The sequence below is a fragment of the Giraffa tippelskirchi genome, chromosome 13 (genome assembly GCF_054371585.1).
Source record: "Giraffa tippelskirchi isolate mGirTip1 chromosome 13, T2T-mGirTip1v1.2.pri, whole genome shotgun sequence".
In the NCBI taxonomy this organism is placed as follows: Eukaryota; Metazoa; Chordata; class Mammalia; order Artiodactyla; family Giraffidae; genus Giraffa; species Giraffa tippelskirchi.
Genome location: NC_137287.1, coordinates 62651890 through 62679552, shown reverse-complemented (window position 1 = coordinate 62679552; position 27663 = coordinate 62651890). Strand labels below are relative to the sequence as shown.

The window sequence follows — 27663 nt, the reverse complement described above, 5'->3', positions numbered from 1 at the left end:
GGTATCTAGTTTAAGGAAACCTGGACAAACATAAGTAACTACCAATGGACTTGATCAGGATCCCAGTACAGTTCTTATGCACTGGAAAATGCCAATACTTCAACTGTATGTCTTAAATAAAAACCTGAGGTAATCCTATATACTATAAGTGCCCTGGTTATGTAAAAAAAAGACTCAAGAAAATTAAAGATAGGAATATCATGCAAATCAAAATTGAAAATATGTATATAGATTTAATGATATACACTACTTAGGACATTAGTTAATATCCTAATTAGCTAAATTAAAATTTTGTCATATTGCAAAATATTTACTAAAGTAATACTATTTACATGGATATTTAATTTTTTAACGTTTTCATAGAATGTCCTAAAATCCTATTTCAGATATCATTAATAGCATTTGAACATCTATTTAATGTCTGTTTGTCAACTAAGGATAGTATGATATTTTTAATACATTTATTTATTTCATAGGCTTTCTCAAAAGAACTACAACAGTACAAGTATTTCTTAAATGTAATTACTTAGAGAGCACTGGGTGCTGAATATCCAAACATAATCTGATTTGGGATCCTGTTTAATTTCACTGAGAAAATTCTTATAGCCCTTTCTTGGAAAACCAAGAAAAGACAAAATTAAGAGTCTAATTATTAATATCTCCACCCCAACTTTTACCCAAAGTCAAAGAGAAAATTTAGAATGACTGCTCTAAGGCAACTCAGACGAAGTCTTAAAAACATCTCCATTCAAATCTGACATTATTTAAGATAATTGCAAGGTTGTGACAGTATATGAAAGTTTTTCTTTGACCTTTTATACTTAAAATCATGTTCAAGGTCCCTAACCTCTTATAAGGTCCCCATCAAATATCTTGAGAGATTCTATTTCTTCAAATCAATAAAAACATATACTAAAATGACTAATGCTTACCTGATTCAACTAGTTTTTCAAGTAAAGTATGTCTACAATATCTTTTTTAATTTGGCAAAGTTGAAGAACAAACAAAATACTGACATACAAAAGCAACCTGAAAACAGTGACAGTGCCATGAACATGACAAACATTTTCAATCAAATACTACTTTAGACTATCATTTAATAGTATTTGCCAAGGCAGAAACTCAGAGCAGGTACATGTGCATTTCCATGCTATAGTTCTTACATTAGATCATTAACTCAGTAGATGAAAGATGCTCTTTGGAAAACAAACCAGTGCAAAGCATGTTTTAAATAAGCACAGACATTCCGCATGCCATACGCTTTCGGAATACTTGCTGCCATCAGTGAAGCTACATGGATGTTACAAACTTAGCTGAAACTGTCAGTAACTTACTCCAGAGAGAAGTTAGGGATGTTCTCCACACCGGTGTCGGCATGGCCCACGGGTTCCAGGCGGCTGCTGTCTTCCTCTGAGACATCCTCATCCTAAACAAAGAGAAGCACACCCTGGGTCAGGTTTATTCTTAGAAAGTGAACGAAAAGAAACTGGATAAAACTGGAGTCTAACAGGCATTATGATCACATTAACTACGTCTCTCGTCTAGTGAGGATGACCTTTAATGATAACATGGGTTTGAAGATGTGAAAAGTTGCATTTTAAAGCAATAAGTCTCCCGAGTTAGTATATCCCAGGGGGTGAACAAGATGCCTCTGCAATGAGGAAAGAAAACATTAGGACTTATACCTATGTTAACTCCTTATCATTTTTACTTCACCTTTTGGTGTATTTAATATGTAGAAATCAAACCCAAGATGGCGGAGCAGAAGGACATGCACACAGCTTCTCCAGTGAGAATACCAAAATTGTAACTAGCTACTGAACAACCATCGACAGGAGAATGTTGGAACCCACCGAAAAAAAGAAACCGCACAATCAAGGGCAAAGGAGAAGCTGCAACAAGATGGTAAGAGGGATCCAATCACATTTAAAATCAAACCTCATACCTGCCAGAGGTGCTTGGAGGGCACAAACATAACCCTGTGTGCACCAAGACCAAGGGAAAGGAGCACTGACCCCACGGGAGACTGAGGCAGACCTGCCTTTGAGGGTCTGAGGGTCTCCTGCAGAGGCATGAGCCAACAGTGGCCTGCCGCAGAGACAGAGGCTCTAGAAACAACAGTCCCGGGAGTCACAGCGTGTGGCATTAAGTCCTCTTGAAGGAGGTGACCATCAGCTACACTACAGAGCCGCCAGGCGGGAGACTCACAAACTGGAGAACGCCTATACCAAAGAAGTTCTCGTACTACTAGGAAAGTTCTAGACCTCACAACAGACTTCTTTCACACCTGCACATGACTACTAGAAAAACTGTACCTTTGACTATATGGATATTTGTCGGCAAAGTGATGTCTCTGCGTTTTAATACACTGTCTAGGTTTGTCATAGGTTTTTTCCCCAAGGAGTAAGCATCTTTTAATTTTGTGACTGCAGTTACTGTCCCCAGTGATTTTGGAGCCCAAGAAAATAAAGTGTGTCACTGTTTCCATTCTTTCCCCATCTATTTGTCATGAAGTGATGGGACCAGATCCCATGATCTTTGCTTTTTGAATGTTGAGTTTTAAGCCAGCTTTTCCACTCTCCTATTTCACCTTCATCAAGAGGCTCTTTAGTTCCTTTTCAATTTCTGCCATTCAAGTGGTATCATCTGCAAATCTGAGGTTGTTGATATAATATATTGGGTGTCCCTGATGGCTCAGCAGGTAAGGAATCTGCTTGCAATGCAGGAGACACAGATTCAATCTCTGGGTCAGGAAGATCCTCTGGAGGAGGAAATGGCAATCCATTCCAGTATTCTTGCCTGAAAAATTCCATGGACAGAGAAGCCTGGCAGGCTACAGTCCAAAGGGTCGCAAAGAGTCAGACATGACTGAGAGACTAAGCATAAATGTATGCATGCATACTACTGCTCTGAATATATTACTACAATGTTATAATATACAAATAAATGTACATTACACTGGGGACAGATATTTAACATTTTAGTAATACAGTTGCTGCTACTGCTGCTAAGTCGCTTCAGTCGTGTCCAACTCTGTGTGACCCCATAGATGGCAGCCCTCCAGGCTCCCCCATCCCTGGGATTCTCCAGGCAAGAACACTGGAGTGGGTTGCCATTTCCTTCTCCAATGCATGAAAGTGAAAAGTGAAAGCAAGGACGCTCAGTCGTGTCCGACTCTTAGCGACCCCATGGACTGCAGCCTACCAGGCTCCTCTGTCCACGGGATTTTCCAGGCAAGAGTACTGGAGTGGGGTGCCATTGCCAAACAGTTAAGACCATTATAAATCTTAAAGATTAGCAAAATCTCAGTCCAATTGTCAGTTCTCTAGTTCCTATTAACACAGGTTGTCGAAATGAACATGAAGTTAGTACAATCCTAGACTTAAACACTTCATTCTGTGAAATGTCACATAAGGTTATCCTAAGCCCACTGACTGATCATTTAGAAGAAAAGGCAGTAAGATCTTAGCTATGAAGAACCACTTCTGTTACAAAGGACCAGGTGCAGGGAAAGGGACAAAGACTAAGCTAACCAACTCCCAGCATTGCACTCTTCCTTTCAGAAAAGCAATAGTTTGTAAAAAAAAAAAAAGAAAAAATTATATTCCAACATGTTGTAGAAATTGAGTAAATATGCCAGTGCTACAAAAAGTACATGTGGAATAAATGTGATGGTTCATAACAGTAAATGAAATGTCACCCAAGAATATACCTCTCTTTGCCATCTTGTCCACTGTCTTCTCACTAAGCAGTTCACTAACAGTGATGTTGGCTTTGCAGGATCATCTGAATAAGGATAAACATGTCTGATGACATCAACGGTTTTATTATCCAAATTAGAATACTTAGAAAAGACTCAGAATCTCCAAACACAGTCGCTAAGAGGCTCACGTGGGCTTTACTTTGGCTCCACAGTGTCTTATACCCAGCAGGTAGTATGCAAGTATTTGCTAATGAAAACAAAATCATCCTCAGGAATCTCTGGGGTAACATGCTTCCAAATACAACTCAATGAAATTTATTTAATTTACATCTTGGAGGTTTATGTGTATAATTTACATACTCATAATTTGTTAGGTTTATCATTTTCTACTATATAAACTTGATAACAGTGAGCTTATATATGAACTTATTAAACCACCTAATGAGACTCTACCATTACAGAAAAATTGTATATTTTTAACTCATAGTATAAATGTATAAGCCATTAACAGAGACACCAACCAACAAAATGATAAGCAATGGCTCTAAGTTCAAGATAGAGCATCAAATGATATTTCAAGTCACTAAGGCAATATGAAGGCAAGGTAGTTGGTAATGCCCAATTGACATTTCCTCTGAGAATCCAGCAAAATAAGAAGCTGGATGTGCCAAGTTCTTCTATGAGTTTAGATAGACTCCATGCATCCTCAATGGTGGAGCACTGCGTGAGGCCAAGCTACTCAAAGATTGATGATCCTGTGCTTTGAGGGGCTCTGCTATGTCCTTCTTAGTCATTTGTCTCTTTTAAGCACCAGTACATAATACATTTCAAAGGTGAACCAGCATCTTGAACCTGCCTAAGAGCCACACTTACAATGTAAACAACAAACTCCCAAAATTAAGCTTTTCCATTGGGAGTTGGGATAGACAGGAGAGAAACATATAAATCAGATGGAAAACATACCAATGGTTTATGAGTTAAAGACATTTAGTTTCAGGATTCATTAATAATTTAAGCACTGCTGAAACACCACCACGATATACAACTGGCAGAAACACCTATGCGGCACTGGGAAATAGCCATATAAATGAAATGCCCCAAACTACAGTGATGAAACAGCAACTGATAATTGACACATTCACTGTTCCCACAGTGGCCATTATCAGGGCCCCAAGAGCATGGAGAATATTATTTCATGTCACTGCATATGGTGTTCAGTTATTTTGCAAAATTCACTGCCCCGAGGCTGGGCTGCAATTGCTGTGGGAACTACAGTCTCTGAATGTGTACACATCAACTCCTATACTGCTTTATTTTGTTGTTTTGTACTCTTAAGAGCTGCAACTGAACACAGTCACTTTTAGCAGGAGTTATACACTGAATTCCATTGTAACCATAGTAAATGAAGCTCAGTTATGAAATATGTCAAATCAATATGGAAAGCCTAGAGTACTAATTTAAACTACACAGTGTGAAGAAAATTTTTCAGGTGAGTCAATGTACTTTTTGTCCTATCCCGTCTAATTTACAGTAGAGAATAGTGGTTGAGAGCTCAGTTTCAAAAATTAAACAGACCTGGATGTGAACAGTGAGTGTGCCATCTGCCAATTTTACATCCTTAAACAAGTTATATACACCTTCTGTATTTCTATCCCTTCTTCTGTAAACTAGGAACAATAAAACCATCTAATTCTTCTTAAGATTACTGAGAGGAATAAGTAAGATAACCCACATCACAAATCATAACATAGTACCTGACACATGGTAATTGATAATCAATGTTAGCTGCTATTGAAAAGAGAAACAATACATGACATATAAAACATACCTCAGTAATTGTTTTAGGGTAATGTTACACAACTATAAGATATTTTAAGAGTATATATTCACCGTCTCACACTTTTTGCCTTGCAGTAAAATTTAATATTAAACATATTACGCACTCAGTTAAATACAAAATGTATCATATGCATTTTAGAAAGTTGCATAAAACCCATAATTTCTTGCACTTTGCTGTATACAAAGTACTTTTATCATAAAGGGGTTTCAAATGAGAAAACATATCAAAAATTATAAACAACAAAATGCTGTATTGTTGTTGTTGTTGTTCATTTACTAAGTCGTGTTTGACTCTTTGTGACCCCATGGACCATTAGCACGCCAGACTCCGCTGTCCTCTACTATCTCCTGGAGTTTGCTCAAATTTTTGTCCATTGAGTCAGTGATGCTCTCTAACCATCTCATCCTCTGCTGTCCCCTTCTCCTATTGCCTTCAATCTTTCTAAGCATCGGGGTCTTTTCTAATGACTTGGCTCTTCACATCAGGTGGCCAAAGTATTAGAGCTTCAGATTCAACAACAGTCCTTCCAATGAATATTCTACAATCCAATAAATGTCAGAAAAAAGAAAACACCATGGGTTGCTAGTTGAGGAAATTTTCAAACAGTGAAAATTTCAAGTCCGTCTCCATGAGAAAAATCATAATAATAATTACTCTGATATTTTTTAATATTTGGGAAATATTTTCAGAGACCTGATAGAGAATGGGGGGGGGGGTGTAGAGACACAGATTAAAGACATAGAGAAAGCAAACCAAATTGTCAAATTGCCAAAGCAATTAGCTCCAAGAACACCGAAGGAAAATGCGTAGGAAAGGAAACACAATCAGAGAACCCACTCGGCTAAGCCATGAGCAGTTCTCACATCGCCATATAATGTGACACTGGGTATTGATTCCACTTGGAATTTTCATGTAACAAGACTTAGAGGAGGGGAATCGAGAAGGTAAAGTGGCATTAAAGGGAAAACCCCATCTTCCATAATGACAAGCCAAAAGAGGTCAATAGCTAGTAACCACAAAACAACAACATAAATATTTTATTCACAAACATGGAAGTAAATACCAGAACCAACCAAGATCTGCATAAATTGGGAGTTGCTGCCTCTAGTGAGAGGGGCTGGGGGAACACAGAGAGTGCTAGTTTTTCCATTAAATGCCTTCCAATATGCTGTATTTAATTTTAATTCAAATCTGGCATCAGGTTTACTTCAAACAATGAAAGATAGGAAACCCAGCTTGCCAGGAAGGCACTATCGTGCTCGTGTCCCTGGCAGGTGCCTTCCTGGAAGCTGCCCACGACCTTCTCCTGTGGGTCCCCCAGATGACAGTTGAGATGCACAGGAAGACACTTATCGGGGCTGGATGCAAAGTGCTACCCTGGCTCAGGAGACTCCTGCCTCAGAGAAGCCAGTATGTCTCACGACATCACCAAAGGGACAGCTGCTTTTCAGATATTAACAGTTTTTCCAGTCCAGATACAATTTACCAATCAATAATTTAATTACCATACAAAGATTGTTCATGGAATCCTTTATCAGGTTTCCAGGAAAAGGGAACAAAACAAAACCAAAAACCTCACCAAAGTTTATACCCTCGTGCAGAGGGGGAAATAATTTTTGTTAACCCTTTATCTGCCATATAATACTGATCTAAGCAATGTTTTTAAGATGGAAGAGTCAAGCAGTAAGAGGAGAGGGGGAAAAGGATGAAATTAGGCTAAATCCCTAATTATCTTTCTAATTTCAAAAATTATCTAGTTGCATTTTTTCCTTCTCGGGCACTAAATATTTTCTCTATAGTCACAGATTTTTGTTAATGATATCCAAAAACTTAAGTGGATACTATTGCAAAATAGTACAGAATTGGTAGTTAGAACACTTAAAATGTGAATCCTGCTTCCATCATTCATACAAGAGGATAAACTTTGTAAACGGTTTGTTTACAAAACAAGGAAAATTGTCTGTTTTATGGAACACAATAAAAATTCACCCAGAAAGCAATCACCTGCATCTCTGCATTCATACTCTTGAGTTCTGAGGATATAAATATTTTGAATAGCTATTACTTTAAAGAAAAGCCTACAATTTCAATAAATAATTTAATTATTTTTTAATGATTTTTAAAAACTTAAGTTATACTTGCTTACTTAAATTTCCAGCATACCAATCTTTGATTTTTATGTTTAGGAAGCAAGAAAAGAAAAGAAAGTTCTGATGATATATTGCTAAACAAATTTATAATATTCTTCCTCAGATGTTTTTATTATTATTTTTCATGTAAAATAATTTAACCAGTTCAATTACACTGCTACACAAATGCTCAGCTAAATGATCTTTTTCACCTTTTTTGAGTTTTGGAATTCCAAAATTTTCCAAACTTAATGAGAGACACATTAATTCTTAGTGAGCCATAGCTTCCAGATAAAGTATTTACTTGAATGTTGACAGTATGAATTAAACGACTTTGGGGGAATCACATTGGGTGGAAAATAAATTCTGAGGGGAATCTGTTTCCAAGTCCCCTGAGTATCACAAATTGGATTCCAGACGGCTTTTGTGTTAAGGTTACCACTATTTGATTAATTAGCCTAATCCCCAGGGAAAAATAATTTCCCATCATATGTGGAAAACAATTGAAAACATTTGGGGGGGAATGGATTTCACTGTTGAAAATGATAAGTCTATAAGCAAACTTCTAAAGAAATAAAATCAGGAAATGTGTAATATAATTTTATTTAAAGATCACTGTATTCTACTAGAGTAAAAGCACTTAAAAAAAAAAGAACTAAAATGCTGTTAAGAAAAGACAATACCAGATAATAAGCAAGACTTTTAAAAATAAAACTGTTTCCTTGTATTATAGAGGGAAAATAATAGCTCTTATACCTCTAAAGGCAGTGCAGTTCATCTTAATATAAACTTGCTCCACAGAACACCAGAGTTCAATATCAAATAACTTTGGATTAAATGCAGAACAATTCAGTACCTGTGATGTTGAATATTATATGTGAGTTGCCGGCCCTCAACAGGATGGCTAACACCCTCATCTCAAGTAAATACTGATCAAATGGAATAGCAAACACAGTCCTGAACATAGTCCATGAAATTTCCACTTCCCACAGAAATGAAACATTTCCTGTCTTGAAACATACACAACATGACTCCACACAACCCAAGGCAAGAGAAGAGTCTTTTAGAAGAAGAACAGATGGTGCTGATTTATGAAGCTATCTAACCACAGAGAACAACAAATAGTATGTATCTTTGCACCTGTTACATGCACAGTGGAACCCTGAAATTAAGTTTCAAAATCTAAGCTTGCTTCTTATAGATTATTAGAGTTTCAGGGGATGGAGGAATCCTATCAGGCATACTTATTTCCGACATCCAGTCTTAAGCAGGAATCTTCCTCCACGTTTCCTGTGCTCCAAGACACATAAAGGAAGCCTTACTAAGTATTACTGGGTTCAATAACTAACTCCAGCATCCCCCCTGGCATCCTCTGCCTGACTCCTAACATATCTATCCCAAAGACTTGACCACTATCACCACTTCAACAATATGGAAGCCATTTCTTTTTCAGGAAGTAGCTCTCACTGCCCAGATTCCCTACCACACACCAAAGGCTACATGTACCCATTAGGTGACATGATTTTAACCAGCATAATCAATCTGGTTCAAGTATAGCTTCCTTATCAGACTAATACTCATTGGTTTCTTTTGAACATTCCTGAAACAAATACTCTAATTTATGGATTGGAGAAACGTACTGATTTTGTGATCTGACCAATTTTGCTGTTCTAACATTTAATCCTTACAGAGGTGACATTTTAAAATGCTTTATCTTCAGGGTGCAATCCACGAGTAAGTAAATATCTAGGTTTATATTTAAAAAACAATTTATAACTATTTTCTCTCAAAAAATAAACTTCTCCTTGGCTTAAAAATGATTTCAAAATTAATCATCAATGTGTTCATGTAGAAACTTGTTGTTGTTCACTTGCTCAGTCGTGTCCGACTCTTTGTGACCCTTTGGACTGTAGCACACCAGGCCTTCCTGCCCTTCACCAACTCCTGGAGTTTGCTCAAACTCATGTCCATTGAGTTGATGATGCCATCCAACCATCTCATCTCCTGTTGTCCCCTTCTCCTCCTGCCCTCAATCTTTCCAGCATCAGGGCTTTTCCATTCATCATCAATCTTTCCATTCATCAAAATGCTCTTTAGTTTAAATAAACTTTTACTTAAATCAGTAAGAAAGAAAAAGTCTAAACAAATATTTCTTGCTACACATAAGGACAAATCACTTCTTCAAAAGGCAAGGCACTTAGAAATTTTAAAGTTTATAAATTTTAATTAACAAAAAGTGATAATTGCTAGTATATACTGAGGACTTCTGATGTGCCAATTACTAAAGAACACACTTCTCTAGTTCTCAATACAACCTCAGTTTAATGAACAATACAACCCTTAAATATATTTCAGTAAACAAAACAGATGGGATCTTTTTTGTGAATTAAGTTTCTGCTAGTCTTTTTTCAATTATAACTGAGCAATGTAACCATGTGATAAGTTCACAAATCTTTGAGCACAACATAACTTGGATAACAGAGCTGTGTTGCTGACATGCAAGTATTCTTTAATAAAGTTTACTGAATGCTCTACGTGAAATTATAACTAGACATGTAATGGATCCACCCAGTACATTAATCAGAATTAAAGAAATACAACATTCTCCATCTCATGAGCTTACTGAAATAGATTCATGGCTATCACTACATGCAAAGCATCCTACCTATTAAAGCAAAATTTTTAGGAAAAAAAGAAAGAACTAATTTTATGAAACATCTATAACACACAACAAACTGCGTATACAATCTTTCATTTAATCCTCACAACAAGGCAGGAATTCTTATTAGGAAGAAATTAGGCCTAGAAAAGATTGCACATTTCTCTGCAGCAGCAGCCCTGTGATTTTGAGAATGGTCTTATGGCCTGTGGTTCTTCAGTTTTGTTCTTTATAACCGAGAGAAGAGGGACCAAGCACAATTCAGTACTGGATGTGACCCTAGCCAGATAGTAAGTCAGGGCCAGGGTCTGTGAGAAAATATAATAATAATCATGTTGTAACAAATATTAAACTCTGAACATATAATAAATGTACTTTCATAAAGAGTGAGAATTACTGTTAAAATATTTTTGTCTATGAATTTTCATTTTAGGCTGTTGTTCAGTAGCTCAGTTATGTCCAACTCCCTCTGATCCCATGAACTGCAGCATGCCAGGCTTCCCTGTTCTTCACTATCTCCTGGAGTTTGTTCAAATTCATGTCCATTGAGTCAATGACACCATCTAACCATCTCATCATTTTAGGAGAAACATATAAATAATGGTTTCCCAAGTGAGACAGCATTAAAGAATCTGCCTGCTGATATGGGAATCCTGGGTTTAATCCCTGGGTCGGGAAGACCCCCTGGAGAAGGAAATGGCAACCCACTCCAATATTCTTGCCTGGAAAATTCCATGGACAAATGAGCCTGGTGGACTTATATAGTCCATGGGGTCACAAACAGTCTGACACGACTGAGCACACAGCGCACACACATACATATAAACAATGAACATCAGGAAATCTTACCAATTATTACATCTGGATGGCAGTTATTTTTACTGTGTCTTTATAACATTAAGTATTTTTACAATGAGCATAAAATCTTTTAGAAATAAAGGGTATTTTTATTTTTAAAAAAGTTACAAAACTTTCATAAATTGCTTTTTATTATATGATATTGCTACTTTATAACTCCTTAGAAAAGTGACTCTACAAAGAATTAAGGATATAGAAAGAAAATTAGAACATTATAGGGAAGGAAAAAGATGGAACTGGGCATTGACACTGAATGTATAACATATTGAATTAGTTCCAGCAGAGAGTTGTTGTTTTTTCTTAATCATTTTGGTGTAGTATCTGAATGGTAGAAAAGTTTAAAAAAAGAAGATTGGTAAGATGCCATATCAAATAAATTAGAAGAAATTTCAATTTTTAAAAAAAATCAAAAAAAGAGTAAAGAAGAGTCCCCACAAGGCAAGTTTATCACTGAGCTTTGTGGTCCATAAAAACCTCACATTGCTTCCAACAGGGACTAACATGTATTTATTTAACCCTTTTCCCTTGATGGTAAATTCATATTTCACCATTATTAACTTTGAAGGGCTTATTAAAAAATTTTTGCAGTCCTCAAAGTTCTATACCTCATTATTCTATATTGTTAAGAAACAAGTAAAGAACAACACATGGGTCCCATAACAAAATCCACTCATGTAAATATCTATTAGAGTTTGTACTGGTTCATTACTTTCCAATGCAGTCTTATAATTCACATATGAAACACAGTCATTAACTTACTTGAAACGGCTTAGAGAAAGTAGCTTTCCTAAACAAAAAATCCCTCAATTTCCTAGTTAAAGTCAGTGACGCAAAAGCTACTTGGTAGCTTTCCTGGGGATCAAGAGCTCATATTCTCAAACAAAACAAAACCTATTATACATTTAACACAAGGTACATGGCAACGATGACTAGTCTGAATGCTCAGTTTTAGATCATGGTTCAAAAGTTTATAATAAATGCAGAGGTTAAAATTAATAAAGCTAATTAGCTGTGCATTGTTGTATTGTCCTAATGCTTGGAATGTGATGCAAATACCAAACAAAAATTAAGATGTTAAACAAACACGTTAACTTAAACTAATAAACATGTTGTTTTGGCACCTTAGTAAAAGTCCAAGTCACTCAGTCGTGTGGACTTTTTGCAACCCCATGGAATTCTCCAGGCCAGAATACTGGGGTGGGTAGCCTTCCCTTCTCCAGGGGATCTTCCCAACCCAGGAATCAAACCAGGGTCTCCTGCATTGCAGGTAGATTGTTTACCAGCTGAGCTACCAGCTGAGCACATTAGCCTTGTGGTTAAAAACAGAATCTCCATGCAAAATGGTTTTGACACATGATGTAACTTCTCTGACTTAGTTGACTCATTTTATAAACTGAGAAGAATAATATAATACTATCTACTGATAATGCATGAGAATAAGTTAACATAAAATGCTTGGAAAACTACCTTCTACATAAATAAAATAGGACTAAAACTTCATGTATAGAATGTGACTTCATATACAGAATAGACTCTTTGTTCTAAGGTTTAACCTTCAGAAATATTTCAACCAAAAACAGTCTGGAGAAAAGGACTATTTAGGAAGAGTACCTGCTCAGAATATCCCTTTCAACACACTTATTACTAAAACTTCTGGAATCAGAGAAATGAATTAAATGCTGGGAAATCATTTCATTAGGATTAATAACCACATCATTTGCTTTTGATTACACAATTTGATCCAATTATGTCAGTTCTTTTGGTTTCCTCAGGTTGTTCCCTTGAGATATAATTAAAACCAGAATTTGCGATTTGCACATGGCCTAAAAAACTTGAGCTCATTTTATATCCAAGACTGTCTTATCAATATTTACCAGAAAGAGAGGTCTTCAGAGCAAGAGGCTCATTTTATACAATTTTCAGTATAAAATGATTGCAGCAGTGATAGCACAAATTAAACTATTAACAGAAAACATAACATACCTGGTTACTTTCAGTTACAAAAATAAAAGTCTTGAAATATTTAAGATTTTAGGTCATTCATGGGGATAGAAACTGTTTGACTCTTGAAATGTTTAACTCCTGAATGTTGAGATAAAAGAAGATCAAGTTGTCTGCTACTTGTTCTCCAGATAAGACAGGTTGAACTGGGCTGCTAAGTGGTGGGAATTTTCTCTCTTACAAAGTTGTACCCAGCAAGTACTGTGATTCAGTAGAAAACAGACTTTGTAACTGATAACAAACTGAAATAAAATTTAAGGTATTAGACAATCCATGTATTTTTAAAAAGCTCAACAGCTATCTTTAGCATCACCACCCAGAGCGAGAACTTATTTCACCCTTGCGAACAACTTGCAGTATCTTCAGATAGAGGCAATACAAGGGAAACACCTTCAGAAACCTTTCACACTTTCCCTGTAAAGTCAGCTCAGCCTTTGTGATTCAGATTAGCTTTAAATCTAGAATACCAAATACTATTTCCTATTCCAAACCCTGAATCTGTCATTCCACAGTTTCTAAAGTAAGTCTCACACCCCTTTCATCCTGATCCTCGCCTCTCGGTGAGCCCTAGGGGTCAGATCCCTCCTTCGTGAAGTGCCTTTCCTTTCTCCCTTGGGCATTAAATGTGAAACCCAGCCTCCTCAGGCCACACTGGCCTTTGTCTCTATTCTCCATCATTTTGAAAATCATCTCCACCTGAGAATTCTTGGTCAAAATAGAACTGCAGGTGGTTTTTGCGCCTGTACATATTCTTGAGGGTAGCAATCAGATATTAATAAAATTCCAACTTCTTAAAAGAATCATTAAACAGACACTATTATAGTGAAGCTATGAAAGTTATATAGTTAAGTCAAACATGCTTGAGGAAAGAGACCTGCAATCACAGAACTCACTTCTAACAGTCTAAAGAGATACCATCAAGGTACAAATAGAGCTAGAAAGGTACAAATGTTAAAAATAGAAACACATATACTGTCCTGCACAGGTCTAAGGAGCGGGTGTCTTCTCAAGGCACTTAATCCGTGACAGTCCAAAGAATACTTGCACCCTCCCTGGCTTTTCTGATAGGACTGCAAGTTTGAAAGGGTCACATCACATCCTCATGGGGTTCCCTGATAGCTCAGTTGGTAAAGAATCCACCAGCAATGCAGGAGACCCCAGTTCAATTCCTGGGTCGGGAAGATCCGCCAGGGAAGGGATAGACTGCTGCTGCTGCTAAGTCGCTTCAGCCGTGTCCGACTCTGTGCGACCCCATAGACGTCAGCCCACCAGGCTCCCCCGTCCCTACTCCAATATTCTTGGGCTTCCCTTGTGGCTCTGCTGGTGAAGAATCCCCCCTCAATACAGGAGACCTGGGTTAGGAAGATCCCCTGGAGGAGGGAAAGGCTACCCACTCCAGTATTCTGGCCTGGAGAATTCCGTGGACTGTGTAGGCCATGGGATTGCAAAGAGTCGGACGTGACTGAGAGACTTTCACTCTCCTCAGGTCAGAGTCCTGAGGTTTCCATCAAAGCAAGGTCACGAAGAAAGCACAAGGAGATGGACCTGAACCATCCTAAGCACAGCTCTTTGGGGGGCTCCAGCAGAGAAGGTGTGGGCAGACACTGATGCGCAGAAACTCATTTGGGCTAAACAGAAGTCTGATCATCCAGGTTAAAGAAAAGTTCAATACAATGACGGGCTCTCAAAGCAGAGACCTGGAGGGATAACCAAAAAATTAGAAAGTGCCATGAAGATGTGACATGACTCGGAGTGTGCTAGAGCTGGCTCTCCAAAAAAAAAAAACAAAACAAAAACTGTTAAACAGGAAAAAGATCTTACTTGTAATGTTTGCCAATACAAATACTCCCCCCATGACAGATTGCAAACCACCAATATCATGTCACTGAACAGTTTGGAAGATGTATGACCTTCGGGTAGGAACCAGCTATGATTACCCAAGTGGGATAGGGATGAGTAAAAAAAGAGCTCTTAGCAGATTAATAACAGATATTAATAATATAAAAATACCAGCACCATGTTTGACACTTAATCATACTTGGCCAGATTACTGCTTAGTTTTATATCCTAACAGAGCTATTCATCTATCAGATGTTTATCATTTGAACCAACTAACAGATGAATTACAGATCTCCTATGGTGGAGATAGGTCCCAACAAACCCACAGTAAGTCAAAAATATTGTTAAGTCCAAAATGCATCTAATACTCCTAACCTACTGACTATCACAGCTTAGCCGAGCCTGATTTACATGTGCTCCAAACACATTAGCTGACAGAAAAGCAAAATTATCTAACACAAAGCCTATTTTATAATAAAGTGTTGGCTATCTCATGTAATTTATTGAACACTGTATTGAAAGGGAAGAACAGATGTTTGTTGGTATACTGATTGTTTACCCTCCTGATCACACACTGACTGGGAGCTGTAAATCACTGCCACCGCCCAGCATCACAAGAAAGAATGCGATGGTACATGGCTAGATCCAAATTCAAAATTCGAAGTCAGTTTCTGATGAACACGAACCGAACATTCCTAAGTTGGGAACCATGTGGACGATCAGCCAATGAATTTCTAACAACCACCACCACCACTCTGATGGCAAAGGGCAATTCTTATCTGAAATGGTAACTTGATTTCCTAAAAATCCAGTTAGAAAGAGATTAGACACCGAAGTGCATCTGGTACCTCTGTGGTACCTAAGTGAGCCTAGAGAAAGGTATTACCTTGGAGGGTCTGATGTGGGGTGCAAAACACAAGTTATAATTCACCCCAATTCTTCCCTTCAGCAAAGCAACGAAAAAGTCATGGCTTTGAGCATAACATTACTTTCAGTGTTTAATAACTGTACCTCTTAAGTGCACACATTTTGAACAAAACATTTATTTTATCTTATAGATATTTTTATTTTATCTTATAGATACTTTAGAGAAACACTGAAAAGAACTTATGTATAGAGTACTTCCCTCAGAGGATAAAGATGGGTAGGAAGAGAGAAAACACTTTATTGAGAGTTGTGATAATATTAAACATCTCCACAAATGTGCCAGGCCCTATACATATGCTGTTTCTGTTCTACAAAACAGAGAACTGCAGCTCAGAGTGATTAAGTAACCCATCCTTAGTTATACAGCCATCAGTCCACATGGTAATCTACCAGACTGAAAGGCAAGCTCCTACAGAGCAGGGCAGGTGACCTGTACAGGGCCCAAACACAAGTTCCCAGCACCACAAGGTGAAATGCAGAGACCCTACAGGCAGGGAAGGAAGGAACAACCACAATCACCCCTCCTTGTTATTCAGCAGTCAGCTACTGCTGATCCAGGTCAGAGGGCTTAAGTGGCATCTTTACAAAATCACACACTCCAACTCAGCTCCTGACTCCAGGGTCCTAACCGTGAGGCCAATCCTGGACCACTCTGGATTGCTAAAGTGACAACCTAGGGACTTTCCTGGACCAGTGGTTAAGACTTTGCCTTCCAATGCAGGGAGTGTGGGTCTGATCCCTTGTTGAGGAGCTAAGATCCCACATGCCTTGCAGCCAAAAACACCAAAACATTTAAAAAAAGAAAGAAAACAGCATATTGTAAAAGATCCTATAAAGTCCTCAAAAAAAACAAAAAAAAGGTAACAAATTAAGTGCACCATGAAAATGAAAACATGACCTGACCCAGTCTACCGAGATCCGCATCCTCACCCATTGTTGGAGACAACGGGGACAGGGAAATTATAAACAGAGGCAGCTGCAGATGAAATGGAACCTGAGTCCTGAGGCCCAATATTTCTTAAATCAAGGTCTTAAGCTGAGGCTGAAATACTTTTAACTTCCTGAGCCACAATGACCACATTCAGATAGGAATGAGTTGACTGCTGTTTTAAAGAAAATGCAAAAATTTGGATTACAGGCAACTTGCTTTCCCCTCAAATTTGGAGGGAGGTGGCGGGGGGGAGAATGTCCAACCTACAGAAAATTGAATAAATACACTCAACAGACTCTTCACCTAAATTCACTAACTGTAAACATTTGTTGTCTATCTCATATATGTTTTATTTTTAAACTTGGAAGGTGACTTGCGGATAATAAATTGTTTTCAAAAATAGAAATGGAGTGCAATTGGCCAGGTTTAGTTTTAATTTGGGGAGAAGGCAATGGCAACCCACTCCAGTCCTCTTGCCTGGAAAATCCCATGGATGGAGGAGCCTGGAACGCTGCAGTCCATGGGGTTGCTAGGAGTCGGACACGACTGAAGCGACTTAGCAGCAGCAGCAGCAGCTTTAATTTGGAGATATTTTTCTAAGAAAATGGCAAGAGTATACGTAATAATGGTTTTCAATTACCAAATGCATGAACTTCTGTTCACTTCTGCTGATATTTTAAACTATCTCTCTCAAAAAAAAAAAAAAAAAAAGGAAAGAGGAAGAGAGAGAAGTTAAGCTTAAATTACAAAAGATTAGAAATTTAGTCAAAGATTTCACAGGTGCTTTCCCATACAGTACAACTAAAAATACCCTTGTTTTAACAGATTGTAATGTGATTTTATAAAGTTTTCATAGAGGGAAATGACCCATGACCAAACTAGAAAGGATAAGGTTTGATTTCAGAGAATGTGGTTGGAAAGTAGTTAGGCAAGTCTAAATTAAAATTTTAAAGCATAAATCCAATTTCTGTTTATTAAAAGCATGTTTATAAAGGTTATTCTTAAGCCTATAAAGCAAATTCATTTATAATTATATACTTTCAAAGATCTGAATGTACTGATTCCTAAAATAACATAATTCTACATGCAAGATGGTGGGTGATAATTTTTGAGACTTAAAGAGTAAGTTTTTAAAAGTTTATAATGAAACTTTTCAAGACAGTAATCATGGTTGGTGATTACCCATTCTTTATTTTGGACACTGTCCACATTCCTGATGGAAATAGGAAGTGACTGTTATTATATCAGACTTAATCTTGTGTTTCATAAATGAGAGAAAATAAATTCATGGTCCATTTAAATATCCATGATTACAATTCTTCAGAATTAATCTGATTAGAAATCTTTAATTTACTAGTGTTTACTGTACAAAAAAGAACTATACAAAAAAGATCTTCACAACCCAGATAATCACAATAGTGTGATCACTCACCTAGAGCCAGAGAACCTGGAATGTGAAGTCAAGTGGGCCTTAAGAAGCATCACTACAAAGCTAGTGGAGGTGATGGAATTCCAGTTGAGCTATTTCAAATCCTGAGAGATGATGCTGTGAAAGTGCTGCATTCAATATGCCAGCAAATTTGAAAAACTCAGCCATGGCCATAGGACTGGAAAAGGTCAGTTTTCTCTCAGTTTTCACTATAATCCCTAAGAAAGGCAATGCCAGAGAATGCTCAAACTACTGCACAATTGCACTCATCTCACACACTAGTAAAGTAATGCTCAAAATTCTCCAAGACAGGCTTCAACAGTACATGAACCGTGAACTTCCAGATGTTCAAGCTGGATTTAGAAAAGGCAGAGGAACCAGAGATCAAATTGCCAACATCCAGTGGATCATCGAAAAAGCAAGAGAGTTCCAGAAAAACATCTACTTCTGCTTCATTGACTATGCCGAAGACTTTGACTGTGTGGATCACAATAAACTGTGGAAAATTCTGAAAGAGATAAGAATACCAGATCACCTGACCTGTCTCCTGGGAAATCTGTATGCAGGTCAGGAAGCAACAGTGAGAACTGGACATGGAACAACAGACTGGTTCCAAACAGGAAAGGAGTACGTCAAGGCTGTATATTGTCAACCTGCTTATTTAACTTATATGCAGAGTGCATCATGAAAAGCGCTGGGCTGGAGGAAGTACAAGCTGGAATCAAGATTGCTGGGGAAAATATCAATAACCTCAGATATGCAGATGATACCACCCTTATGGCAGAAAGTGAAGAAGAACTAAAAGAGCCTCTTGATGAAAGTGAAAGAGGAGAGTGAAAAAGTTGACTTAAAGCTCAACATTCAGAAAATTAAGATCATGGCATCTGGTCCCATCACTTCATGGCAAATAGATGGGGAAACAATGGAAACAGTGGCAGACTTTATTTTGGGGGGCTTCAAAAATCACTGCAGATGGTGACTGCAGCCATGAAATTAAAAGACACTTGCTCCTTGGAAGAAAAGTTATGACCAACCTAGACAGCATATTAAAAAGCAGAGACATTACTTTGCCAACAAAGATCCATCTACTCAAAGCTATGGTTTTTCCAATACTCATGTATGGATGTGGGAATTAGACTATAAAGAAAGCTGAATGCTGAAGGATTGATACTTTTGAACTGTGGTGTTGGAGAAGACTCTTGAGAGTTTCCTTGGACTGCAAGGAGATCCAACAAGTCCATCCTAAAGGAAATCAGTCCTGAATATTCATTGGAAGGACTGATGTTGAAGCTGAAACTCCAATACTTTGGCCATCTGATGTGAAGAGCTGACCATTGGAAAAGACCCTGATGCTGGGAAAGATTGAAGGCGGGAGGAGAAGGGGACATCAGAGGGTGAGATGGTTGGATGGCATCACCAACTCAATGGACATGAGTTTGAATAAACTCCGGGAGTTGGTGATGGACAGGGAGGCCTGGCGTGCTGCAGTATATGGAGTCGCAAAGAGTCAGACACGACTGAGCAACTGAACTGAACTGAACTGAACTGAAGTGTTTACTGAGTGACTACATTCACATCAGCGCACAAAACATGAGCACAGGTATCTGGTCATGTGCCACTTTTCACAGGGCAAGTGACTCCAACCTTGCATTAAACTTTTTAATGAAAGACACTATGCATTTATAAAATTGAATATAAAAAAATAGGATTATTTTTAAATATTAATTTAAAACAGATCATAAAGTAAATGTTGAAGAAGATGTTGGATGTTGAGGGAAGGATGGAACAGAAGTAATACAAAGAAACATGATCAGAAGCAGGAGAAACCAACCTACCTCAGTGTTGGAGGTGTGTCTCCTTAGCAATTTCTTTTAATGTTATAGGCTGTATTTCCCCATCATCAAATCATCTCATAAAAGATTAACTGGTGCTAAAGTATACAGAATAAAACATGGAAGTCCCATGTCATCACTACACTCCTAGTCCAAGTTTCCTCTTTAGAATGATTCACAATTGCAATTTAGAATCATACCTGCAGTTTGGAAAACGTCCCTCCAATTTCCTCTCTATACTTACATATGCATGAGATGCCCATATACTCAGGTATAATTTTTATGTGAAGTGAAACATATAATATATACTCTGTGAAACTTGTTCTTTTCATTCAATGACACATCTTGGAAATGTTTCAATACTTTTACCTCAATTCTTTTAATGGCTGCACTAAGAGTAACCCTCAGTACACATATAAAATAATTGATATAGATACTCCTCCATAAATGGACAACAGTAGATTGTTTCTAGCACTTCTTACTACTGTAACAATTAACATACTTATCCAACAGCAAACATTTCTATGTAAACAGTACTCACATTAATAAAATATTGAAATCAAAGACAGGTATTGTCAGATACACTCATCGATTAATTTCCAATCTATAGTACACAAATTTGCCTTTAGGGCCACTGCCTTATAACCACTTGGTACTAAAAAATTTTTGCTAAATTTTTTTGCTAAACTACAGTGAAAAAAAAGAAAAATCACTATTTTAATTTATACACATTAGCCTCTTAGCTAATAGTAGAAAAATAGAAGAAAGAAGCTATAGCGTTTGATGATTAACAGTTCCATCATCTCATTACATAGAGCAAAGCATTCAGAGAGTAAAAAAGAAAAAACAAAATCACCAGCCATATCATATTTTCTACCAAACAAAAAGTTCCTTAGCATGAACAGAAATTTTAATAGTCAGAATCCCTTGAGATAAGAATCAAGCCCAGTGTTATTTAATATTTCCATAGCAATCTGTTGGAAGAAATAGACAACAAGGTAAATTCTAGTAACACAAAACCATTCAGGTTAGGAGAATCAGAGGGCCTTTGGAAGACTCCAGGAGGAACTAATCAAATATGAAGCCTGATGAAAGCTGGCTTATTAATGCAAGGTAATCAAGGTTCTCTTTAAATATTGAGTGAAGAGCTCTATCCCAATGAGCAATGACTTCATACCAACAGGCAACTAGGAAACCACTCCCCCATCATTGAAAAAAACAAAATGCCTTCCTCTTTTTCTCTTAGTTTTTCATGTTTTATACCCCCTACTATTCCTCGTGCAGGCATGCCAAGTCACTTCATTGTGTCTGACTCTTTGCAACCCTCTGGACTATAGCCCCACCAGGCTCCTCTGTCCATGGGATTCTCCAGGCAAGAATACTGGAGTGGGTTGCCGTGCCCTCCTCCAAGGGATCTTCCTGACCCAGGGATCAAACTTGTGTCTCTTATGTCTCCTGCATTGGCAGGCGGGCTCTTTACCACTGGCACCACCTCAGAAGACCCACTATTCCTCAACCCCTAGAAATCTGGTGCCTGGCCCTTTGTTCTACTGAAATTATTGTCAGCAATTTTTAATATCTCAACCAGAGAAAATCACACCTTGATTATTACCAAGACCAACAGATTCTTCCTCCTGGTACCTGTCAAATTTATTCTTTTTTATCTCTGCTGCAACAGCATGGATTTAAGACATTATTTCTTATCTTCTTAATAGAGCTTTCTCATCTCAAATCCATTTTCGGTGGACTTTAATGGTTAAAGAAATTTGTTGTTTGAACCAATGTGACAGATTTGACCCCCTTTCTCCATCACCAGTGTTGCCTTTGCATAATATATATTTGAATACCTGTGCAAATCTGGACCCAACTTAACTTCTAATATCCATCTTGTCCACACATGTCACTAAAACCCAGCATATCAGATGTTTACCAACAAAATTACCCTATGTTCATGTTTCTGTAACCTGGCTCTACCAGGTGTACCACTGTCATCTTTCAAGACCCAAAGTGAATACCATCCACCACAAATACGACAATTTTTAAGAGTCAAAGAGTCAAATCAAAGTGACCATGGTTTTTCAAGGTTTAGGAGCATAAGCTGTTAACCACTATGATGAGGTCATTAAAGCTTCTGAAAAACTGTGTTAGTGAAAAAAGGGTATTAATAATTTCCCCAATTGCTCAGAGAAGGAAAGAGCCACTCATAGCAGTCAGACTAGTAAGTCCTTCAAAGCGGAAGTCGAGTCTGAGCCTTTGGCTATGAGCACATGACATCACCTCCTCTTAAGGGGCACCAGACATCTCTGACTCAAAAGCAATGAAAATAACACCTGATGGCAGGACATAAAAACTGACTGGTGCTTTGTGGAAAGATCATTAACTGAAATCAATGATTTGGAGTTGCTCAAAATTTTACCAGACTCCTTGCTCTCCAGAGAGGCTTTTGGAATATTGGTTTTCCTTAAGTGATAATTTCCATCCAGGTTATGCCTGCCCCTCTGGGAAGCTAGAGATTAAGCAGCTCATTTAGGACCCCAGGTAAGAAGCATGAACTAGGACCCAATCTGGACCTCTTCCCTGTTCTAACCACTCTGTTCTCAAGCAGAGTGATGTCTCAGAGTGAATATCCAAAATATATGTGACTTCCCTGGCGGTCCAGTGGTTAGGACTCAGCACTTTCACTGCTGAGTGTCCAGGTTCAATCCCTGGCCAGGGAACTAAGATCTCGCAAATGGTGCAGCACAGCCAAAAACAAAACGCACCAGAGACTGGATTAAGTAATTAATGACACAACGCTGACTCTAAAGGTGGGGGGACACTAGAGGCAGAAGAAAGAGAATATTCATTGAAAAGGAAGGCACAGAAGTCTGACAGAGCATAGGATATGCATGAGGTCACGGTAGGACATAAAGTCTAAAAAAAAGTTAACTAGAATTCTGGATTGCAGAATTCTCAGAACACCCAGCTAATGCGGTTAATTTTAAATCAGTGCAGGAGAGAGTTTTTTAATGCCTTTACTCTTGTAGGTGATGCAATACAAACGGTGGTTTGAAAGATGAAGCAAACAGGAAGATGCAACATTGACTAAGGAAGGGACAGATGGTGGAGAGAGACAAATGTTACGTGAGTCCAGTCAAAGGGAGTGAGGCTGAAGTGAGAACAGGTACAAAGAAAGTAGAAAGGCACAGATACCCGCCAGACTAAAGGTATAATATGTGGTACCTGGCAACAGATAAAACAAGAAGCAGTAGAAGGAAGAGAAAAAGCAAAATTAGTTTGAAACCTGGGAGACCAATGGCAAAATGGCAAAAAATAAGAAAGTCACTGACAATCATAGAATTTTCTAGCTCTAGGAAACATTCGGAAATTAACTGCAGACCATTTCACGGGGGGTGAGGTCATTCTGGCATCCAGAAGCTGCAATGGATCACACAACTGGATGTGGACGGCGGGTCAGATCCAGGCTTTACCTCACACTACCCTTCAGGCTAGGGACCACTTCCCCTCTGCTTAGGAGAAAGTGTAAAAATGGCTAAAAGACATCTAGAAAGAAGTAGTTGGCTAGTATTTGTGGGTAACATAAGGCTGGAGGGATGGGAAGAGACACTAAAAGGTCATCCCAAAGAAAAGCACATAAAATTCCATTTAGAAAAATGACCTACCTGCACACACTCAGGCAGAGCAAAAGAAAGGGGTTTCTGCAAATAAAACAGTGAGTGAGTTTAAAGACAGAATGGCGTAGAAGCCAAGAAAAAGACTTCCTAGGGATGTAGTAGATCCAAAATGCTAGTCCAGCCACTTACAGAAGGAAAAATGCACACACACCTTAAAGAAGACAGGTTCACCATCAATAAAATCCCCTGCATATTTTACAGTTTCCAATATATTGAAGGAAATAAGACGTGGGATTTATCTTTTTATAAAAATCTACAAAATAAATAATAAAAGTTAATTAAATAATTATGTATACCCTAATTCAACTTAACTCCTACTCAAGAGCAAAACTGTAAAAACTCAAATAGTCATTATATCGAGCCACAGAAAGTATATCAAATTACTGCCTAAGTCATGTCCAATATTAGACAACTAAATTAGCAAAAGTTTAACACATAACTCAGTGGAAAAATCCTTTTAAAATAACAAACATTATTTTTATTTGAATTGAGACCTATTTTTCTTGGCCAATCCGCAGAAATATGTTTCTCTTTCTATGAGTTCAGGACATTAATGCCAAACTCTCAGCCAAAGGTTTATGAAAGTATTACCGAATCAGGTCTGTTTATGATTAAAATATAAAGTTCTCAGGAAAATTAGTTCCTCCGGGGACTTAAAATAGGAGTAAGTCCAAAAGCCTAGATTTCTGCTGATATAATCTAACTTTCCTTGCCCTCCTTTCAAATTTTCCCCGACTTAATCTAGAAGAGATTCTTGAAAACTTAAACATTCAATGTAAGGAAAGATATACTATCTAAGGAATGGTATATTTTTTATCGAAATATTTGCTACAAAAACGTTTCATGAGAAGAATTGTTTTGATACAAAAATTACAAATAGGTAGCCCTTTACAAAACTACAAGTGCATTCAATGAAAGCTGTGTTTAGATGCAAAGGTTGTGAAAGAGATTCCATGTCACCAGAAGTTAAGGCATGCCTCCCTCAAAAACAGAAACCCAGATCAAGAAATACAGGCATGCTCTCTCTCATTAAAAGAAAAAGACACATTTAAAATGAAGCCTGATGCTATGCTATGCTAAACATAATTGCTGTCTTGGGAAGAAAGGGAATCAGCAGTTGCTGGGTGCACCTTCTTTTGGTTTGACCAGTAGCAAGGGGATAGGATAATGGGCCACAGGAGGCAGGTGTCAGGACCTCTCCAGAGGTGGAGCTCTCCTAGTTCTGACCAGAGGAGAGAAGTTAGGAAGAGGGGAAGGGAGAGTCAACCAGTATGTTCAAAAAGTCAGCGATGGAAGAGCAACATGAATCTGGAGACCAAAGAAGGTCCAGGCAGCTGGCAATGTGGGACTAAGAGGAAAAGCACTGGGATGTCGATGAAAGAGCAGCACGAAGACCCACCCACAACAGAAACACTAGCATCAAAACTAATACTACTGGGACTTCCCTGGCAGTCCAGTAGTTAAAACTCCATGCTTCCAACGCAGGTGATGTTGGTTTGATCCCTGATCAGGGAACTAAGATCCCACATGCCACATGGCATAGCCAAAAAACAAATAAATACAATAGAATGGAAAGAACTAAAAAACAAAAAACTAATGCTACTGGGTCTTTCATCTGTGAAGGAATAACAAGAACCTCCACCCCTACCCCTAAGGCTTCCTTTTCCTTCCAGGAAGACAGGGATTGAGTGACATGCTCTCCTGAAGAGGAAAGGAAGCCCACTCTCAGCTCACGTGCTGCCAACTGAGTCGACACTCTTCTGTTCTAGAGAGCATGGAAAGGGAGGAATTTCAAAGGCACATCTCATCAGCTGAACAGATTTCACAGAATCTCATGTTGTAAGATAACGTGACAGAGTGCATGGGGTCTCCTGGGCATTGCTGATGGGAGTATAAGCTGGTCCAATACCTACTGAGGTCAGTCTGGAAACATCCATCAAAGTTACATATGTATAAACTCTTGTACAAACCCACAACTGTATAATTTCAATTTTAGGTATCTATCCACGAGCCATTCAATGCCAAGCAGCTTAAGGACAAAGGTTATTCATTGGGGTGCAAAACCCAGTGAACAACAGAGTGCTCATCAGCAGACAATGTCCCATCTGTACAAAAGAAAATTATTAAACTGCTTCATAAAGAGACACAATTTATGTTTCAACATAAAAAGATTGCCCAGCCATTCTCAGTAGAGAAGTCAAAGCTCAGAAGATGATGGATAGTATTTATGCAAAAATGTGAGAAAAGAATATATTTTCATGTTAGCTTAGAAAAGAATGGTACTATGTGAAAGGATCCATAAGAACCCAGTAACAATGATTGCGTAAAGGGAGGAGAGCTGGACACTGGAAGGCAGTATTTTCTAATATCCTTGTGTAATGTTTGATTTGTGGACTATGAATATATCACCTTTGCCAAACTTAAATAATATAGTCTAACTATTTTTGTTTAAAAAAAGAAATCATATTATCAAATTAATTCCCATATAGTCCAACGAGTATTTTTCAGGATAACAGAGAAGCCCCTATAATTCTCATCACTCATCTCACTAGATGTCCAATGAGCCCAGAGTATGATAGGAATAAACAGGGACACCTATTAGTATTAATTTCTTTTTAAAAATTCTCTACAGACTGTGTGGGTTATCTTTCTATAAGAATCAGTTCATTTTACTAAAAAACTTCTTGTGCAGTTCCATAAGAAATAAAGGACATCACATCTCTTTTTGAAAATAATTTCTAAAATTCAATTTTACATGAAATATCCATGTATAAAAAGAGAAATGTTACTCAGAATTGAATGAAGAAAATAATATCAAAAATCTATATACTAGATCAAAAATGCTAATGGTAGCTCAGAATTTATAATATCCACATGTTATACACTGAACATGTAAATATGAAACTCCAATGTTCCCAGAATAAGAAAATTTGTCCCTAAAAGAAAATAAAATTTTTGCTAGCCTGGGGTCCAAGAGTAATAATTATAATTCATATTCATTCTAATGACAATACAAACCTCAGAACTCTCTGAAAAACAATTTTTAAACAGCTCTGAAACAAACAAAATACATGATATATTCAGGAGAGAATATATTACATTCAACTCACTTGCTTATAAAATATTAAATATAATCAAACAACTTGTTCAAATATTGTTTTCCAATTAAATGGAAAATTAATCTGTCGCTTTAGCTATAACCACAGAGTAATTTCACATTTTCTGATAATTAAATATTTTAAATATTCAAGTAATGAAAAACTTTAGAGCTGATAGAATCGATGACTATGTTGGAACATGAACAACATTTTAGGGGGCTTTTTTTTTATGTCCCACTAATGCCTCCCTTAAGTAAGTCCCAGCAGCTTGCACCTTCTACGATCATGATGTTCTCTAGAAAGCTTTAAAAGCCTGAAAAGCCTAAGGTGTCTTGCCCAGGGCAACTGTGACCTGTGACACAGCAAAAATTAAAAGGATGCAGAGACAATGCTGGTAACAGACTGCTTGGGCTCACCTTTTAACACTATGTTCAGTTACAAGACACTCTCAGGGATAGGTAAGGAGTGATTAAATAAGTCTGTAAATGACAAAGACTAAGCTCTCCATCAGACCAGGTTTTTGGTGTAAAACTTGCACCCCTTTCAAAACAAGCAAGGATATAGCCAAACACTGATGACTCAGGAGTATGACCGTGTGCATAAGGTTGACTTATGTACATGTCTTAATATTTAACAGGTTTTCTTTGCTTTACCTATAATCTGCAGTTTTTAGCTGGTAACTAATTAAAATCACAGGATCATATCATATGGCATAAAAACAGCCAATCTAGTCCACCCAACAA

The 27663-nt window shown here is 37.7% G+C and overlaps 1 protein-coding gene and 1 non-coding gene across 31 annotated transcripts in view; one reads left to right on the top strand and one right to left on the bottom strand.

Moving 5' to 3' along the window:
• PARD3 (par-3 family cell polarity regulator) overlaps positions 1 to 27663 on the bottom strand; it is a 598386-nt gene that overhangs the window by 255899 nt on the left and 314824 nt on the right. For all 30 annotated transcript variants that reach the window (XM_081554391.1, XM_081554371.1, XM_081554384.1 and 27 more), the window contains one exon: positions 1335 to 1426. In XM_081554391.1, the coding sequence (XP_081410517.1) occupies positions 1335 to 1426 (92 nt within the window). The remainder of the gene's footprint in view (positions 1 to 1334; positions 1427 to 27663) is intronic.
• TRNAE-UUC (transfer RNA glutamic acid (anticodon UUC)) lies at positions 22793 to 22865 on the top strand. Its single transcript has one exon. It is a non-coding gene; the product is annotated as a tRNA-Glu (tRNA).